The sequence below is a fragment of the Hippocampus bargibanti genome, linkage group LG01, assembly GCF_051943395.1.
Source record: "Hippocampus bargibanti isolate YZ-2025 linkage group LG01, ASM5194339v1, whole genome shotgun sequence".
Classification (NCBI taxonomy): domain Eukaryota; kingdom Metazoa; phylum Chordata; class Actinopteri; order Syngnathiformes; family Syngnathidae; genus Hippocampus; species Hippocampus bargibanti.
Genome location: NC_142734.1, coordinates 33652157 through 33672147, shown reverse-complemented (window position 1 = coordinate 33672147; position 19991 = coordinate 33652157). Strand labels below are relative to the sequence as shown.

At 43.0% G+C, this 19991-nt stretch overlaps 1 protein-coding gene across 2 annotated transcripts in view; it reads right to left on the bottom strand.

The window, feature by feature from the left end:
• samd11 (sterile alpha motif domain containing 11) overlaps window positions 1-19991 on the bottom strand; it is a 56344-nt gene that overhangs the window by 22392 nt on the left and 13961 nt on the right. For both annotated transcript variants that reach the window (XM_089012390.1, XM_089012381.1), the window contains exons 3-5: window positions 18476-18651; window positions 9117-9226; window positions 1255-1347 (exon numbers count right to left, since the gene is read on the bottom strand). In XM_089012390.1, the coding sequence (XP_088868516.1) occupies window positions 1255-1347; window positions 9117-9226; window positions 18476-18651 (379 nt within the window). The remainder of the gene's footprint in view (window positions 1-1254; window positions 1348-9116; window positions 9227-18475; window positions 18652-19991) is intronic.

The window sequence follows — 19991 nt, the reverse complement described above, 5'->3', positions numbered from 1 at the left end:
GCCTAAAAAAGTAGGTGTGTAGGAGGAGCAGTCAAAAACCAAATGTCACCAAACCCTGCTGTCGTGACTTGGTCCTATGGATTGCTGTTATTGACAGGTTAACTAATCAAAAGTTACATTAAACAAGCCAGTACTTATGTGCCAAATTATGAACAGTATGCATGCTGCTGATGTACAGTATTTCCACGGTTGGGCTTGGATGTACGGTAAAGCGCCCTGGGTTTTGCCTGCTCTATAATGCATAAGTCAGGAAGTCTTCTCCGGAAGCCGAGAGGGAAAAGCCTGTTGGCTGCGTCGGGCGTCCAGTTCCACGCCACATAAGAGTAATATGAATAATAGACTATAGTGACTGGATTGCAGCACTATCGCCAAAGGTATTCCTGTCAATCCACAATTTATCATGCACTTGTATCGTGTCATTGGCAAATAGAAAATGTCAACTAAAGATTTTGTATCTAGCAACAATAAAATGAATTAATTCTAGCCTGATTATGTTACTCCAACTTATGTGCAATGATATTGCTTCCGAAATGTTAAATTGCATTTGGATTCCCAAATTGGAGGTGCGCAAGTGCTTTGTGACGTGATGCAATACATGTAAAGTATAATGAGGGTCTGCTATCATCATCACACATTTACATATATTTGAACATGTGTTACATGTTTTCAGTGATTAACGGTGATGTCTTAATTAGCTGTGAATGGGATTTATTTTTTTTAAGGATCTCCTCTGAGATGCGAAAGACATCAAGGTTGACCAATCAGCGCCCAGCTATGCTGAAGTGTTGCCAATGAGTTCATTTTACGACTGTTAGAGCGTTTGTGTTTTGTACTCCCCTATTCAGTGATTGACTTCTATACGTACATTCCATACAAAATATAGAACTGAAGCAACTTACGACCAAATTCACCTTACAAACGACAGCTCGGAACGTATCTCGTTCGTAAGGTGGGCAGCGTCTATACGCAGATTACAAAGTGCAAGAAAAGTGCTCTTCTAAAGCGTCCAAACAAAACATTTTATCAGCATAATTTTAAAATGTTGGCTTCTTTGGGTAAAATCAACACTGCCTCTTGACTGATTCTGTCCCATTTCATTCCTGGTGAAAACGGTATACTGTATATACTTTATACTTCATAATGCAATGCCTTGTGCAGTTTCAGAGTTCAAGTGAGTCAAGTTGAATTTACAATTGACAATTCTTGTCTGACTCCACTAAAGTTTTTGGTCTTGAGTGCAATACTTGCTCTTACCTTTGGGGGATACGCTGCGGGACTTCTTACTGTCGGATGGGGAGTTGCTGCTACTGTTGGGAGAAAAGCTTCTCCTCTTTCCGAGTAGGTCATCTGTAAACATGCAGACAAAAACAGCGAAATTAATGCAATTGGTGTATTAAAAAAATGGTTTGTCTTCCTGAACGAATGATTGCTAGGAAATTAGTTGGGGCCGTGAGTTAAAAGATTTAAAGAGCAACTCCCTCCACCCACCCCAAAATAAAAATAAAAGCTGGAACAAGAGTTATTGAGGCCACAGGTATCTGGAGATGTGAAAACAGCACAAGGGTCCTGTCTCTCTATCGCACTACCATATTTTCCAACAGACTGCCCAGAGGTCTTCTCTCTGCTTTTCTTTTACCAGATGTGGTTAAAAAAACTGTGGTTGCATCGCCTCAAAGCAGACGGTGTCCAAACAACAGCCTGGGTGCCATTTGCCCACTGTGTTTTTCTCAGCTCGTGAAAGATACTAAAATTTCCAATCGAATGCCCACGTCATTTTCCTATGGTGTATTACTGGTACTATACTTTAAGAAATAAGAGAAGAAGAATACATTCTTTCTCATCTGTCAGTTCCTTGATTTCCACCACACGGCATTCGGTGAGACATGTCTTGGAATCGTGATTATTGACTCCGTGTTTACTCGATGTCAAGGTCCGCTAAACACGCACATTGCTCTTGTTTTGGTCCTGACTGTTGGCGATGTTCAGCCCATTTCCAGCTTGTGAACAAACATTTCGTTGCCGTTCCTCATCTTGTGTACAATCACAGCACCCCCTACCACTGCCTCCTCGTCCTCCTCGCCATCTCCTCCCCTCTCAAGCGTTCCTTCCTTCCAGCGCCGCCGTCTCACCTCCATCCAATCAAACACACCTCAAATCAATACGGGCCTAATCACGGAGGGAGGAGATGCAGACCGCGTCGCAGGAATGGAAAAGATGTTTGTCATCTCTCTTGCTGGCTGTTTTTTTTCTTTTTTCCGGCGCACCTCGCATTTTGTCAGACTCTGTCAGACAAACAACAGCAGAGACTGCTTCCTCTGGTGTTTTTTCCGATTTCCTGCCGTCTCTTTATTCAGAGCATTTTTAGGGATGGGGAGGAGCTTTTTTTACCCCCCCGACAAAGAGAACGGCCATTCTGTCTACTCTGTATGTGTCCATAAAAACAATGAACAACAAAAACAATGGCTATTCTTTGCAAAAGTTTGTCGATTTCTGTCATGAGCTCAGGCCTTGTTCAAACAAACACATCTTTTGGCTTGATATCAAAGTGTATTTTTGGAAAATTGCCTCCTTTGTGAAAAAAAATGTTTCTGAGTGGAGATGGAAAAGATTGAACATTCTGGTGGGGCTCCACCACTTTTTGTCTTGTTTAGTCAACTTTATTTCCAATACTTCACTGTCGAGCCGCAGGAATTATTTACAGAAATGACCTTAAAGCGGCAGACTGGTCAACAATGTTAGCTCAGGGTTATAGTCCCAATGGTGATAAAGTTTAGCTTGGCAAGATCGAGACTTAATTAGGGTCCCAAATGGCATACAGGCTGACTGGAATTGTGGATAATATTAACATGCCAGCTGGAAGTGGTTTATATGTCCACTAAGTGGACATTTCGAGAGAAAAGTTGCCGTCTGGTCATCGCAAGGTCAAAATACATTACAAGCGGTAAGTCATGTACTTGCAAAAACTCGGTCATTTCAGTACTTTAGAAATGCGGTACTGAGCGTGATCATAACTTCAATTGTAGAGTGTTAAAATATGTTTTTGAATTCCACGTGGGAAAGCAGTTGCTCCACCACCATATGATACATCCTAGTATGGTATGCAAATTACGGTGCCTTTAGGCGTGTTTATTTTTTTCCCCACAACATCTTTAAGTGGGGAGGAAAAAAACCTTCAATTTTTAATCCCTTGTTTGATGTTGTTGAAGAGATTCAAAAGCATTACCACCCGAAAAACCATTAGAGGGTGGAAGATGTTAATGAGGATGGATAGATAGACATACACACGCATACACGCATACACACGCGCACACACGTGCATACATGAAGGGTCCTTCTCAATGATGCCCCTCATCATCTGCAATCCCAATGCTCTGCACCCCCGTCCCCCACTTGTCCCTTGTTCGAAAAAAAAAAAAGACATCTTCTAATCCAGAAACGACAACAATCTCCATTAGCTGGATCCTCCATTCCACCTTCAGAAAATGCAAAAAGCATGCTTCCAACCCACGCTCGGAGGCGCCCGCTGATGATCAAACACACATCCTGGAGTCATCTCTGGAGCTGACCTCACTAAAGACACGCAGTCTCCAGAGCTGGGTGCCCGAGGGCCAGAGATTTGAGGGCGGCAAGCTTTTAAAGCCAATTAAATGGTGCTTCTTAGAAGACTGATGCTGCCTTTTAATGCCCAGCCCTGAGCAGTGCTAGCGTCTGCGCAAGCCGTTTACTAACTTACAGTCAAGTTTGCTACCCGGAGCGCTTCTCGATCACATGCCTGTTATGTTGGTGGTGATTATTATTTGATGATTGGTGCGGGGAATTTCTTTGGTGATCTGGAATGGAGCAAACAACACAACTACATTCATTACTATGATGAGAGCATATTGATATGTTCAACTGTGATCTGTATCGATACTGGGTGTCTTCTCTTATGTGTTCAAGACTTCAAGTCTCTATATATTTTGTTTTTCTTCAACCAACCCGTTGAAGCAGCTGGCACCCCACAAGGATCTCTTTATAAGTTTCTAGCTTTGCCTTCACCATTATCACCAAACGGACTGCTGAAGTGTTATATTTGTTTAGTACGGTTTGGAATGTTCTAGTATAGTAATGTTTCAATTCTCAAAAGTTGCCAGGGTACCAACTTTGCAAAACATTTGGCACACGCGACTTTCTGGCTGACGACAAAATCCTGAATGCGCCTTCTCTAAAACAAACCTTGTCTCCCATTTGTAATAAACAGCCACGTGGCAAGAAGAAGTAACACAGGACACTGGATGTCCTCCAATGTTGTCCTTTGTTCGCTGTCGGGAAATTGCTGGCAGGTGTCACTCCGTGAGAGGCCACAGCTTATGCTGACGCAGCATTTCTGTCAAGCTAGAGATGCTAGCCATCAGATCGGAGTTTAGCGGTGTAAACTGCAAGACTGCACGTTGAACGTAAACAGTGGAATGGTCCTAGAATTGCGTTGTGAAACCATTCAATAACTTGTGATTTGTTTATATGCAAACCCAACTGGATCCTTCGCCCTTCAACAGCCATCAGAAACGTGTCCAAATGCCATTTTATGTCAACCTTGCAAGTTAACCGCCTTTAGAAGCGCAATTCATCCGGCTGAGAGGAAAAACAGATGAGAGGGAAAGAGCGTCTCAAAACCGAGAGGAAAAAGCCGGCTCTAAACCATTCTTTCATGTGACACCATCAGGGCGAACCATCAAGCAAGGCAGCATTCCTTGCTCTCTCTCTCTATCTCTCTCTCTCTCTCTCTCTCTCCAGTCCAATTTCCTCTCCTCCGTCCTCTCCCCATTGCAGCGAGCGTGGTGACAGCTCCGACAGCCAGACTCCTTAATTCCTCTCTTACTCCGTTAATCTGTCATCTTTATCAGGCCAGAATGGGAGAAGGTGGGTGGCAAAGAAGGGGGAAGGGGGGGGGAGGCAGGGTGACAAGCGGGAACGTGGGCCGCCAGCCGCAGCCCCCCCAATCAATCTTCACATTACAGCTGACAGAATGGTGCTAATAACTTATTGATCCCCCCCTTCCGCGCACTGGGGCCTCCGCCGGCCCTGAAAGCCCCGCCATTGATTGGCTTACGGGCCGATGCAGCTGGGCGAGGGGGCAGTCGCGGTGGGTGATGGAGACGGGGGCGACGTGAGGGCACTGGGCTCGTGCCGAGGGAGGATGGGACGCTGCCAACATGCAAAGTACACGCCGTGGTAATATAGTTGACGGCGCGTGCTAGTCTTTTTTGGCGGGAGACGGAGGAAATTAAGAAAAGTGGAACTCTAGAAGAATTATGGGCGGCATGTGGACAAAATGTCACTAACTGCTAAGTCATCTGGCGGACAGGTGGCCGTGTGTGTTTAAGAAGTTTCCGGAAACCGTAACTTAGCGCATTTAGATTAGCGTAACGCTGTGACAAACACGGAGGAAGCCATTAACAAGTAATTATTTGGAGTCTGGCGGTAGCTACGTTTGATTATTCTTGGATTTTGAGTGAGGCCACATAATTGGAGACAGCAGGAAGTTTTCAAAATGAAAATTACAAAGAGAATGCATATTATCAAAATTGATTGATCAAGTCCCGAAGATAACTTCTAATTACTAAACCATTTATTTATTTTTAATTAATTAATTAATTTATTTATTTATTTGTTTTTTATATATTTATTTATTTATTTATTTATGTATTTATTTATTTGGGTGTTTATGTATTTATGTATATGTGTATGTATTTATTTATTTATTTATTTGTAATTATCAATTTCTGGATTAATTTATTTAGTCATTTGTTTATTATTTATTTGTTTTGTTGTCAATATATTTATTTTTTGTGTGTGTAGCAATCTGTATATTTTTTATAAATAAATGTGTATCTGTTCGTCATCAAACCTTGAATTGACTGATCAGACTTCACTTACAGCACCTGTTGCTCAGCAACACTATTCGTGTGAATCATTACCATCAAAACAACGGATCTTAAAGGTTAGGGATTTTTTTTTTACGCACCCTCACATGATTGAAGATTAAATTAAAAATCGACATTACCCGACAAGCCATTACCCGACATGGGTAGTTGGACAAATTAGTGTCTGTGAGACACAAATGAACGACTTTATTTGCGTTCAAATAAAACGTGAACATCATCCCATCAGGCAGCAGAGTGACTACGTTGTTAGCACGTTTGTCTCACGGCTCCGAGAGTTGACGCTGGATGGACAGTCTGCTCCGAAGTTCCTTGTTTTTGAAGATTGCTTGTCCATCCATCTTCCTCTCACATTCCAAAAAGCCAATTTAGTGAAGACACTTATTTGTCCATAAGGGTGAACGTTTGATTGTCTCAATGTGTCCCGCATGCGGCTTGTGACCAGTCCAGAGTTTACCCTGACTTTTGCCCTCTGCTCACTGCAATAGCCTCAACCTCACCTGTGACCCCTATAGTCTATAGAAAATTCACCCACCACCCCCTATTCCAAAATATCCACCTCAACTTCTGGAATAGACACAATGATAATTTTTCAGTTCTTTGAAGCAAGCCTTCCAACAGTGGCAAGGTCAAAGATCAACCTCTCCGAGACACATTTTACAGTATTTGCCACCCACCCATACTTCCTCATCTCTACGTTACAGCCTGAGAAATCCAAAAGTATTTGCTTTGTTTCATAGAACCCGACATAAGTAAAACTTAAAAGGCAACTTGCACTCACTACCTGGCTGAGGGGAAAAAAAAGAAATCCCCTTCCCTAAACATGCTGTGTTCCAGATTCATGTGCAAGTAAAAAACAAAAGAGGCACTTAAAAACACACTGGGTAAGATGCTAACACACACACATACACACAAGTTGTAACTGCCTGTGGGAGCCTGAGTAGGAGGAGGAGGCGGTCCAAAAACACCTTATCTGCCTGTTTGAGTCTCCGGTCTGACCACAGCGCCACAGTTTACAGTCTCCACAGGCCGCCAGACTCTCAGCAACGGCGCCCGTCCGCCCCCCCATTCCCCCACCACTACCGCCACCCTTCCCGCCAGCCCCCACCTCCCTTCCTCCATCCCTCATCCCCTCATCCCCACATCCCCCCATCGCCGCTCACAGACCCTCTGAATAGCCGCCGGCTGGGGAGCGAGAGCGCGAATGAGGGAGGGATAGAAAGGAGAAGAGAAGGCGGGAGGCGGCCTTCCTGTCTGTCCCTCAGATTTAATTAACGGCCTGCTCCGGCACAGAGACGACCTCCTTTCCTCCCCACGCACGCACACACACACACACACACAGACACACACACATATACACAGGCGGCGCTGTCCGCCACCATAGCTGCCGCCAGCTCTCCCCCGAAGCCGCCAGCACACTCATTCATCTCTCTTTCCTCTGTCTCACTAATTCCAAATGTTTCTTCCATCACAGCGTCTCTCTCCTGTGAGCATTCTCTTCTTCTGCCTCATCTACTTCCTGTTTTTGTTTGCGCACACTTCAATTTCACAATTCGCCGTAAAGTTGCAACGTTGATGGAGGAGAAAAGGCTAGACAAAAAAAAAAGTTAAATAATCCCCAGCCCGAAACCTTACACAGACACCGAGGCTGTATTTAGACGTCAATCCTCCCTAACTTGTGTTGATTTTACGTGGGCACGCATTCCGTGTCGCTTACCGCTATTTTGTGTGCAATCGTGTGCTTGTGAATGTGTGTGTTGCGTCTAATTTCACTGGCAGACAGAATTACAGGCACTGATCGGATTGGACCTGTTTACAGACACGGACCGTGGCGCGCGGGCAGCCTGTTAAATCGCACTTTAATGCTTAAACGGGCAGATTTTCAGGCCCAGGACCCCCTCTGGCGAAGGCAAACCCCCTTTCGTCAGCGGTCGCCAAATGAACGTCCTTGTCCGCCCTTTGTGTCTTTCTTCGTTAGCGCAACAACTCAACAATTAAGTGGTGCGGAAAGAGGATGATTAAAACAGCAATCGGGGTGAAAATCCATTCCTAAATTGGGTATAAGGCGCTACCCGTCTATTGGTGGCATCCGTGTATCCACAATGCCCGGCTCCCACAGGTACCGTATGGACAATTAATCCCGCAGACAAAAGATGAACAAACAGAGCGCGGGGGAATGGAGGTGATGGGTCTGAGCTGATTTGCCACTTGCTGCGCTAATGGCTAATAGGATGAGAAGAGGGCAGGGTCACTCCGGGGGCAAATTTAGGGTTTTGCCTACAAAGCTGCATTGTACATGCGGAATAAAAAATGTCTTCTATAACTGCTGTCCTAAGAGACATTCGTACTATAAATTAGCTTTTCCAAGCTTTCTAGTCAAGTAATTCACTGCACTCAAACTTCAAACGCACCCACGTGCAACTATGCGCAGGGTTGGCTTTACTATTTGCATACAGTCAATGCATGGCATATGCACTATATATAATTTATGAGTTATAATTGGGGTTCTGCTGCTAAATAGAATTTCATATCACGAGTTTTATTTAAGAATTTTCTCAAGTGATGACCATTCATGTTCAAGTTGAGAAAAACAAACTTCCAGTCAACTGTGTTAGACCTTACTCGAACGTTCGTGAACAGGCGATCTTTTGCGGAATCACTAATGCTTTTACAAAGTGGTGCGCATGCAATAACAAATAAAAAAAGATGTGCTTTTTGTATATTTAGCTTACAGGCTAAACACAACTATGTGAGTTTTAATCGTCCGAGTGGCATAAAACATCAAAGCACTCTGTGATAATTGCTGATTAGTGAGGTCGTTTTACCAACCATATGTCTTTCATGGCGGCACAATATCCACACACGGGCTACTTGACAAATAGCTGCGATTAAAAGCTGTCTGTGTTCCGTCTGTGAGATCCTACCTATCTTAGCACAACACGGTTCCTCAACTCACATGATTGTTTGGATTAAGAGCAAACAAAGCTATTTATTCAGAGGTCATTTGAAACTGAAATAAAGACAAAATAAATCCACACTTGCTGCATGGAATGTAAAAAGAACATTGAACAAGAGACTAGAGAGCGAACTTCAAGAACTCAATGGCAAAAAAAAAACCCAATCGCACATTAGAGACAAATAAAATAATAATTGCCAATATGACAATGTGCCCCGCAACATCACCGGAGGTCCTACCTGTGTGTCCCGGACTGGCATTGTGGTCGGAGGCTGGCTGGCCCTCAGGCATGCCGTGCTGTCTGCTGTGGTGCAGGTTTGAGATGATTGTAGAGAGGTCGCTGTCACGACTGATGCACGCCCATAGAAGAAGACAAGAGAAACAAACAAAAGCGTTAAACACTTCCAAACAGAAATCCCCAGATCCAAACCAGTGTGACGTAATTTTTTTAACACTCTCCTTACATCGATGAAAAGGTTTCTTCAGCCGTCATCTGTACTTCTTTGAAGGTGTCGGACCTTTCGCTTCTTATCCAAGAAACTTCGTCAGCAAACTAAAGTCTTACTGCTAGTTTAGGCCTTATATATATATATATCCCTACTGTCCAGACATGGCGGTGCCGGACTCTGCTAATGATAGGTCCTTGCTCTCAGGTTGGGGGGGAGCAGAGTGCTACTCCCTGCAGCCCCACTGATATAACCAAATTGAACCGCACCCCACCAAACCAGTTTAATGAAGGATTTAGTTGTTTGATTAAAATTGCTTCTTTTACTCCCCTTTCAAACCATCTATGTTCTTTCGCTAAGATTTTAACCTCATTGTCGTCAAATGAGTGGTTGCTAGCTTTTAGGTGCATATGTACTGCCGATTGAGGTCCACTAGTTTTATCCCTGCGATGTTGCTAAAGTCTTTTTTGAGAATTTGTTTCGTCTCCCCAATGTACTGCTCTTTACAATTTTCATTCTTACAATGTGTTGAATAAACTACATTACTTTGTTTTTCATTTGGCAGCCTATCTTTTGGATGCACTAATTTTTGCCTCAAAGTGTTTATCGGTTTGAAATACGTAGGAATTTTGTGTTGCCAAAGGACTCTGAAATCAGAAATTCCTGCATTGTAAGGTACTGCTACTCCTCTCCTTTTTGTATCTTCCGAATTTTTGGTTTCATTCCCTATTCTTTCTTTCTGACATTTGTTAAATGACCACTGACGGTACCCACAGTATGCCCAAACTCAGCAGTGACAGGTGATCGCGTTAAACTGGCTCTTAACTCATACGTGTGTCACACGTTCTGACAGATGACATTACAACCGCTAGCGCTTTTGGCTCTCATCAATTATCCAACGATTTCACGACCTTTAAGTACAGGTAGTTCAACAGGCGCAATGATTACGCTGCTGCTGAAACAGATGCCACTATACCAGCTGTTTGAAGGCAATATTAAAAATTAGAACACATTTTAAATTGATATACCATTCCACATTTTAAGATGCGCATCGTACCACATTGTGCAACATCCCCCGGGGGCACCGAGCTGCTACTGGAAGTCATGTAGTCATGTTGCAGTCATAGATGTTTCAAGGGAGCAGCGTGAATATAATATTTGAAGTATCGTTATATACTTCATCTGTATATTTTGATGCTACATCCATTAAAATTAGTAATGATTTGAAGGTTCGTAATTCGCATTAGATTTTGGCTGATTTCAATTAGCATGGAAGTTGTATTTGGCATTATATGCTAGCATTAAACTAGCATTAAGCTAGCATTAAGATAGAGTGGATTAAATGGTTTGGTTGTACATTTTACAGCTTGAATTATTTTTTTTCTTCATGCGTCAGTCTTACAGTAAATTTCAATTGGGGGGGGGGGGTCATAGCCTGAACCTTTGCTTTCCCTCTTAGTTGAAGAACTGAGTGTACAAAAGAGTGAAACAAGCAATAAATGAATACTTTCAAAACTGAGCCCAAAACAATTAAGTGTGTTTCAATGAGTTTAAATGTGCTTCATGCATGTGGGGGGTGGGGGGGGGGGGTAGATTATTTTTTAATCATGTGATCGGTCTCAATGCAGGATTGCCAACTATTGTAACTTGATCTGGAAAATATACCGACAGTGTTTCACTGTTGGAGTAGACTTTTTCTCATTTAACAGCGGTATATTTTTGTTTTTATTTTAATTTTTGCTGTAACTAACATTAATAAACGAAAAAAAAAGTGTGTCTCTTTCTATTGCCTATCAAACTATGAGGTTTTGCAATGACCAAAAAAGCAGCTGTTTACCTATAATTTATATGTTCACAAACATTGATAAACCTCACCATAGGGGGAGCTCTGGTGCACACAAAAAACGTACATTCGTTCTAAGCCTTGCTTTAAACGCAGGAACGGAACAAAAAATGGGTTTACACCCCCAAGTTGGCTGGTGCTGTCCAATTCCCCATCAATTACCTTCTTTCCTCGCCAGCAGACCCACACAAGTGTGTCAGGGGGGTATTTCATTTGCAATCTGATTACCATCCTGATCGCATTAAATGCCATAATGATGGGAAATAGCCGCTTAGCATTCAGGGGGAGTGTAGCAGCCGTCTAGTGGAAGTGTCGTCACACTTAATGGCAAACAGCTTGTGGAAGCAGAGGCTTGATTTTTTTCCGCTTTTAGCTGACATTCCAAAAAACTAAGTCTATAAATTCATTAGTCTCTCTTTTTGTGACCCCAAACAATCCTTATGAAGACCTTTTTTTAGCCCGTGTTTTTTAACTTATCCTCTCATACTGTATGTCGCAAAGCATGACATGTCAGCTTTCAAGATGATTAAAAGCAGAGCAGCCTCATAAGGGGGTCTCCCTCGATCGGTTACTCAAAATAACCATCATAATACTATCGTGAGCTCCTCAGGGAGGTTAGAGGTTTATCGTCCTTGTGGCACGTCGTCCGCTGTAAGCCATGAACGGCAAGGGCATTGTTAGCGGAGTAATTAGCGCACGTTTCTTCAGCTGTCCGGCTTGTCCTAATGAGGGGCTGGGGCCGATCTTCACCCACGTCTGGCTACCCTTTCCTTTCAGTGGATGACGGCAAGGTCACACTCCCCCCCACAGATGGTGGAGAAGGAGATGGAGCTTAAGATCCAGTCACCTGAGTCAGCGCTCCCACATGAGCTCTCAGGATGGGAGCCTGGTGAGGATAGGCTGTGGTGAGTGGAGTATTATGTTAATGTTGAGCCTGGCCGCTAGTAAGGACACAATCTGCCATTTCAGCCTCAAGTCATCCCTGAAACGGTCAACTCAACCCTTGCATCCTGAACCACAGGAGACTCACCGACCCAGACATTGAGGTGGAAAATGGCTGTTAATACAATTCTTAATAATAGTTTGATCTCAATACGCTACAAATATGTTTGCTAATGCCATCACTGGACTAACTGGACCCGATTTTCTTCAGTGTATAAGTTTGAAGGGAAATCCTTCATGGTCACTTTGCTGTGTTATTTTTTACTCCATTTTGTTAAAATCTTAATCCCTCCAAATCAACACAGGACCTCAACATTTCACAAGAATCAGCACAACCCTTTGTAGGGTGCTTTGTTTGCACTGACTCCCATATATCATGCAACTACAACTGAGAACAGGCCAGAAAAACAGGAAAGGACTCGGTATGGTGCAGCAGTAACCCCACAGAGGCTTTGGCACGGCGAGTCTGAGGTAGCAATGCTGGAGGTCACCATATGAGCTGGCAAAAGCTGGCGCGGAGGCACCCTGACGCCACGTCTCACACAGCCACTGGCAAAGTGCTGACAGACAGACGATGGGGATGTTAATGTGGAGGAGAAATAGCGACTCAGACAAGACAGAAAGAGGTCAAAAGCGGGATAGGGCGTGAAGATCTAGAGCTGTAACCTCCAAAGCAGACCGAACGCACAACCAACTTCAGCCTACACCAGACCTGGGGCAAAGTACAGCCTGGTGTCCACATCCGTCAGCGCCTATAAATGACTCTCAGAATGACTAAGAACTCAAGGTAGGATGTAAAATAGGCACCGATTTTATTTTGTTTTCTTTATTTTAAATACAAGCATCTGAATGCTTTTACAAATGAGGTGGCAAGCAAGAGCTCAAACTGTGCCTGACGTTTTGTCAGCTTAGCCGTGCTTTATCCATCTATCCACATATTTTCTGATCCGCTTATCGTCACAAGGGTAACAGGGGGTGCTGGAGCCTATCCCAGTTGTCTTTGGGCAGTGGGCGGGCTATACCCTGAACCGGTTGCCAGCCAATTGCATAGGACACAGAAACAAACAACCATCCACACTCACATCTTGCGACAATTTAGAGTGTTCACTCCGCCTGCCTTGAGTGTTTTTGCAATGTGTGAAGAAACTGGAGTACCCAGAGAACACCCATGCAGGCCCAGGGAGAACGTACAAACTCCAAACCAGGGAGGCCGGACCTGGAATTGATAACTCTGCACTGTGAGGATGACGTGCTAACCACTGGACAGTCGTGCTTTAGCAATAGCCTATTAACTACATATACAGTAAAGTCTCGTTATATCGATATTCTCGGGAGTCGGAAAAAATATCGATATAACGGGACTATCGATATATCCGATCCTGCGGCATGTAAATTTTCTCCTTGCGTTCATAGAAATAGTATCGTAATAAGCAGTACTATCGATATAACCGATATCGATATAACGAGACTTTACTGTATATACTAAATACAACGCTAGGAACTGTTTTTGTCCTAAAAATACACCACACAAATAAATTGGTCCTAATGCGAGCAACATGCCTAATTCCTGCACTCTGAAGGAAAGAGGGCCAAGAAGAGTCCTTCATTTACAGAAAGGTGCTGGGTCCACCCGGCTATCAGAACGCTAGCAATGGGACCAAAATTCGAAAGGAGGAATCGAACAAAATAAAAGAGACAGTAACCATTGTGCCGCTTGCAGCTATGAAAGACAGCACAAAATGGAAAGTCAAGCAAGCAGAGGTGAGAATAAACAGGAATAAAAATAACCACTCGCTCGTTTTTGACTTGATGCTCTTTTTTCTGAGGCACAACAAGTCACTCCAATTGGAACAGTGTCGCAGATTTTGGCCAAACGCAATCTATGTTCATCATCGACCCGCTTCCTTTATTTTTAAGAAACTCTGGAAATAATTCTTTAATTAGTCAAACGGAGATAAAGAGCATCACATGGCACAAGCTGCCTTCAAATTTGAGAGAGACTTATGAGTAATTAGTTAAGAATAGTTACTTGTTGTCAACACCCACTCAAATACTTCTTTATTTTGCTTTGGAAAACAAGCATCAACCATACCAAAATGGCTTCAAACAAAAAGCACTTCCACAAAGCCATAAAGCCACCCCCCGAAGCTCACTAATTAACACTTAGAAGAGAGACATTTCCAGTAAATTCACACTGTCCGTGACCCCCCCTTTCCGGGAAGAAGGTAATAAGCGCAGTTGTTCAATACAGCCGCAAAGCGAAATGTTGAATACGTCAGAAATAAACTGTTTCCGTGGTCATGGTTCTTTACTCGGATTGACACAAACGTAACCATGTGCAAATATGAACCCACCCTATGGGAAAAGTCTTGTGTTTTCTAATCAGCACAATTGCAGTTATTTAAAGGACAACCGACACCACTTTTTTGTTTCCTAACTGACATCAGAAAAACGTTATATAGCATCTAAAGTACCCAAAACACGCAGGATGATATTTTTAGTCAAATGCAAAACACCAATAAAAATGACTTAAAGTGTCCAAAAACTACTTCAAATTGAACCCGGAAGTGTCCAGTTTCAGAAGGTCCCGCCCCCTTGTTCGTGAGGTCACGCCAAGACGTCTTGCCTTGCTCGAGAATCAAAACAATGGCTTCAGATTCGGAGAAGATGCTTTCTTGTTACTCATCCAGTTGTGAATATGACTCAAATAGTTCTGAAGAGGAAAGCATAAATGTTTGCAATCGATTAAAGACGTTATTTATTCCGTGTCATTTTGAGGCATCTGGACTCCAATGTAGCTCCCAGAAAATGCAGAAGATGGCGCCAAAGCTCCGTTGGAAATGGGCTGATTTGTCTGCTGGGAATTTGTGTCAGCGAATATCTAATAGTTGTCTTGGTGCAACACACCACGATTCACCATGGCGTTATTTATGTGTTTTCCTTCTAATTTCGCCATCAACACTGATCAACACGAAGTTTTCAGACCAAACAAAGTACCCCAAAATGCATTGCGTGTCGCTTTCTTGGTCAGGGGCATTCCCTCCGTGACGTGACGTCACGAATCGTCACCAACTCAAAAACAAGACTTCATGAATATTCAGTGCGAGTCTTAAAATGTAAAATATAGCTATATGCGGTGGAATCTTTGTAAAATACGCTCAGTAGAAGTCATTTGAAGCGATTTTACAAATTATGGACACAACTTGTCCGGAGGCCTCGGTTGTCCTTTAAGTTCAAGGCTTCGTTGGTTTGTGCACCTCTCAGGAAAACGGTGGCTGATTAAAGACCTTTCTGGCTCCATTGAATGCGATAGCAAGAAACATTTAAACATAACTATGGGGGAAAAATGGAGGGGTGATTTCTTTAAAAACTGTGCAAATGAAACGTTGCCATTTGCACAAATGTTCATAATTGTGCCCATAGATGGATCAGATAAAGATTGTACATAATATAAATTAAATGGGCCGGAACTTGTGCCTTTACTTTGCATCGTGTCGTCAATTGGCTCATTTAAGTAAGGTCCCAAGTCTCTTTAATGTCGTTTGCCACATTTTAGTATGACAATTTGTCAGCTTGAATTGAGGTCCTGTTGGTCTGATGTTTTTTTTCTGACATTATTTGATCTCCTCATTCAGTAATATTATCGACATTTCCCCTCAATGGTGATTAAGTTGCAAATGATGTGCACTGAAAATGCACATATACACCCCGTCACACCCTTCACCCCCCAAGGAGGGTAAACTGAAAACATCAGCAGGCTCCAGAGATTGTTACTGGATAATTAAACCGACTCCTTGTCAGCACATTTTAATCAATCTTTAAATGGACTGAAAAATTAAACAGTAAGATTTTATTTATGTATGAACATATTTATTTGTTTACTTGTTTACTTATATAATTATTTATTTCTATGTTTATTTATTTTTATTCATCTGTTTATTTATTTGCCTATTTATTAATTTATCCACTTATTTAATCAGTCATTTGTGTATGCATTTATTTATCTAAGTGTGTTTATTTACCCATTTCTTTATGTATATATATTTTTATTTATTTGTGTTTATTTATGTTTATTAATTTATTTTATAGTTATTGTGTATTTATTTATTTGTATTGATTTATTTGTTTATTTATTCATTTATTTGTTTGTTTTTATTTATTTAGAAACCGTGGTTTCATGTTTGAGATGAAATGTTCCATTGGTTGACCAGATGTGGACTTAAAGTGTGATACAGCAATGATTTTCCTTCTGTGTGTATTTATTTTTCTATGTATTTACTTATTTATTTGTATGTATTTATTTGTGTTTGTGTATTCGTTTATTTTTATAGTTTTTATTTGTGTAGTTATTTGTGCTTATTTATTCATGCATTTATTTATTTGTGTATTGATTTATATATTTATGTCTTCATGTATTCAAGCATACATTTATTTGTTTGTTTATATGTTTATTTAGAGAACGTGCTTTCATTTTTTAGATGAAATGTTCCATTGGTTGACCGGATGTGGACTTCAAGTGTGATTGATACAGCAATGATTTTCCATCTGATGGCATTGCTAAATCTTTTAATTTGGGGTGGCTCAAATTTCTTAAATGTTGTTGATGCTCTAGTGGGCATACACAGCATAGATCCTGGAAATTCCGCTGAGAGGTCGTGATGTATCAGTCGGTGTTATAATCCTCAGTAATGTCGTTCTCCTATAAATTGTCAATTCGTAGTTGTCATCATCTGTGGCTCAAATTGAAAATAAAGGGAAGAATGGAGGAGATTAAAGCAGCAAAGTGTGCTTTTTATTCAGCCCATTAAGCTGTACAAGGTTGTGTGGAGAAGACATATTTTGGACAAACACATTCAGCCTCAATTTAGCGATACGTTGCGGTTGCCGATGATGATACACACAGAAACACACACACACGCAGAGGCGTCCTGTATTTTTCACAACCAATGGCCAAATCCAATTTGTTCAGACCCTCCTGCGACTCACTTACGAAGCTGCGGTCAATGGAAATCACATTTCTGTGATTGGACATCCCATTATCCCTTTCGTCCAGACCTGCATCGGCGGATAAAGCGACGCCGAGACGGATGCCCAGTACAGACCGGAGCTCCGGCTCCAGTGGGTCCGTGGCCTTTCTAAAGGGTAAAAGCCTGACATATTCGTCATAAGTGTTCTTTAAATTCATTATCATCTTAACGCGCCAGCGGCACAAGTGTCAGGGGGAGAGGAAGCCCTCTTAAATGAGGTTAGTGGATCCATTTAAAGCGTCACAGTTGGTGCGCTGTCCGCTGTGTCACACGCCAAGTCTCAAGACATGAAAAACATCCCCTCCGCTAATGAGCTTGCACAAGCTGCTAATAATGCAGCCGGGGGACTTTCTGTGGTTAATCAATGAACGGCCGCTGCATTATATTCATCCTGCCGACTCCGTCACATTTTACAATCGCACAAATCAGTTTATTCAAGCATCAAATGATCACGAGTGAGTGTGGCGCCTCTTTGAAAAAGTGTGTTTGTATGGGAGGGGTATTTGGATACTCCACTTTCCTCCAACATTCCAAAAACATGCATGACGGGATTTTAGGACTGCAGTCCGGATGAAAATTGACCATGGGCTGCATTTGGCCCCTGGGCTGGACTTTGGTCATGCTGACCTATAGTAACCGGAGATGTGGCACATGGGCAAAAAAGGGCGCACTCTAATTCACACTTAGGAAGGCCCTCAAGTCAGACACAGAGCGACCTTTGGTGCAATCAAACTCGGGAATTTTATTGCTGCGAGGCAGTCGCTCATTCGCCGAGATACTGAAAACCACTTCCAGAATTCATCATGCGGACTTTTAAACATCCTGACTTCCTCCCGACGTGATGAATAGAATGTGCGACTGGGGGCCAAATCTGTTTGCTGATGCCAGACAGCTCCGTTCTTAATTTGTGCAGGGTTTGCTTTTAGGCAGCGTCACTTCTTCCTTCCATTAATCCACGTCTGATTTATTCTGTTTGTATTAATTAATCACTTTACGCACTAAGGTCCTCAATCTTGTTAAATGGTCGGCAAGGAAAAAAAAATGTCCATCAAGATGAGCGCTCGCAGGGCTCCAACGGTCATTTCATTATTTGCCGCTTATGCTGCAAACGTGAAATAAGATGACATGAGGTCATAGCAACGAACGTCACTTGAGCACATCGCAAGAAATGCTTTGGAAAAAAGAAAAAAAAGACATCAATGACTCAACATCATGTCAAGACGCACATCATGAGAAAAGAATAACAAGCCTTTAGAGCAAAACGCAATAACTACGTGCACGTGTTACGGACTGAGCCTGACATACTTAAGTCAGTCACACATCAATCAAACATGACGTACCCCTTTCGCACGATACTGTAATGAAGCTCGTCCTCCTGCTTAATATGGCCATGATCTCCGCCGGTCCGTTCACTCCCTTCACTGTCGTCACTGCTGAAGATGGAGGCCAGCTCCTTCTTGGGCACACGGTTGGGGGGAAGCGGGATGGTCCGCTTCTCAGCGAGGCGCCCACGATTCTGGACAACAAGGCACACACAGGAGAAAAGTAAGCATTTTATGCGGTTAACATTTCAACATGCTGAGATAACAACACTTTGGGTGATAGATACGAATGCGGCAAAAAAAAAGTATTTTTTCGTATTTGATTTCAAATCAGCATTTGATATGCCAGTTACTGAATTTGAATATTTGTGGTTGTCTTTTCCGCACGTGCGTAATTCTCTCTGAATCAGTTTGACGCCACAGCAGATGACAATGAGGACATTGATGATGCAATAGCTCCTTAAGTGTGTCATTTGGTGCTGATCTTGTGGCCACTGAGTGAATATCTGAAATATTTTCACTGTACAAATAAGCAGAAACATTTCGGAAATGTGGAAACAAAGGTGGAATCTTGAATGATCAGCTTGGCAGACGAAATTGAGGAGCAAAGAAAAAAGAAAAAGAAGGAAATTGGAAGGGAGCAAGAGAACTGGGACATTTGGAGAAGGAATTGAGCATTGGTTTGTGTTTGTGCAAGAAAGGCCATGAGTAAAACGACCAGAGAGAAAAGAAAAGCGAGAAAAGTGAACATGGCGAGTAAAACTTGTGAGAGAAAAGGCTCCACAAAGGAAGGTGGCTGTGAGAAAGTGGACATTGAAGTCAAAAGTCCTCCCGGGTGTCTCGCTTTCCCTGCACGACGACATCTCCACTCCAACTCCCGGACGCCTTCCAGCCCTGCAGCTATCCCTTCCACCACACGCAATCCTGCTCTTCTCCCTCACTCCCCCTTCCTTCCTTTCTGCTTCCCTCCCCCTCTTCTCCTCGCCTCGCTTCTTGCCTCCCAGGAGGCGCTGCAGCGTGAATGGCAGCCAGGCAGGCGGCGGCGTCGGGAGGAGGAGGAGGTAGTGTTTGTGTGGGGGGCTTCTAGCCAAGAGGCAAACAGGTGCAGCCCCTCCGGAGTCTCTCAAATGGCAGACATTAAACAGAGCCGGGAAGGGGAGGGAACCCGGCTTGGGTGAAAGCATCCCCCAGGATGAGCAGGCCACAAACTTGCGCCATATTTCTCCCTTTACTATCCCCTCATTGGGCGCCACAGAAAAAGCACTTTGTCCTCTTTCTTCTTTTCGTGCCGCGGCTAGTATTGCTTTAATGCTGGAGGACAGCGTGAGGAACCGCTTTGTAATTTGAGGTGGTGGTTTTCGCTAGGAGGGCTGGGAGCCTTTGTTAAACACAAACCAGTCGACGTCACGTCAAGCATAGCGGACCAAAACATTCGCATCTGTTCAATGCAAATTCTCAGAGTCAAAGTCCCTTTATTGCTCTTGTTAAAAGGGAAACACGCCTGCGCTACCCCCACCCAAAACACACCCACGCA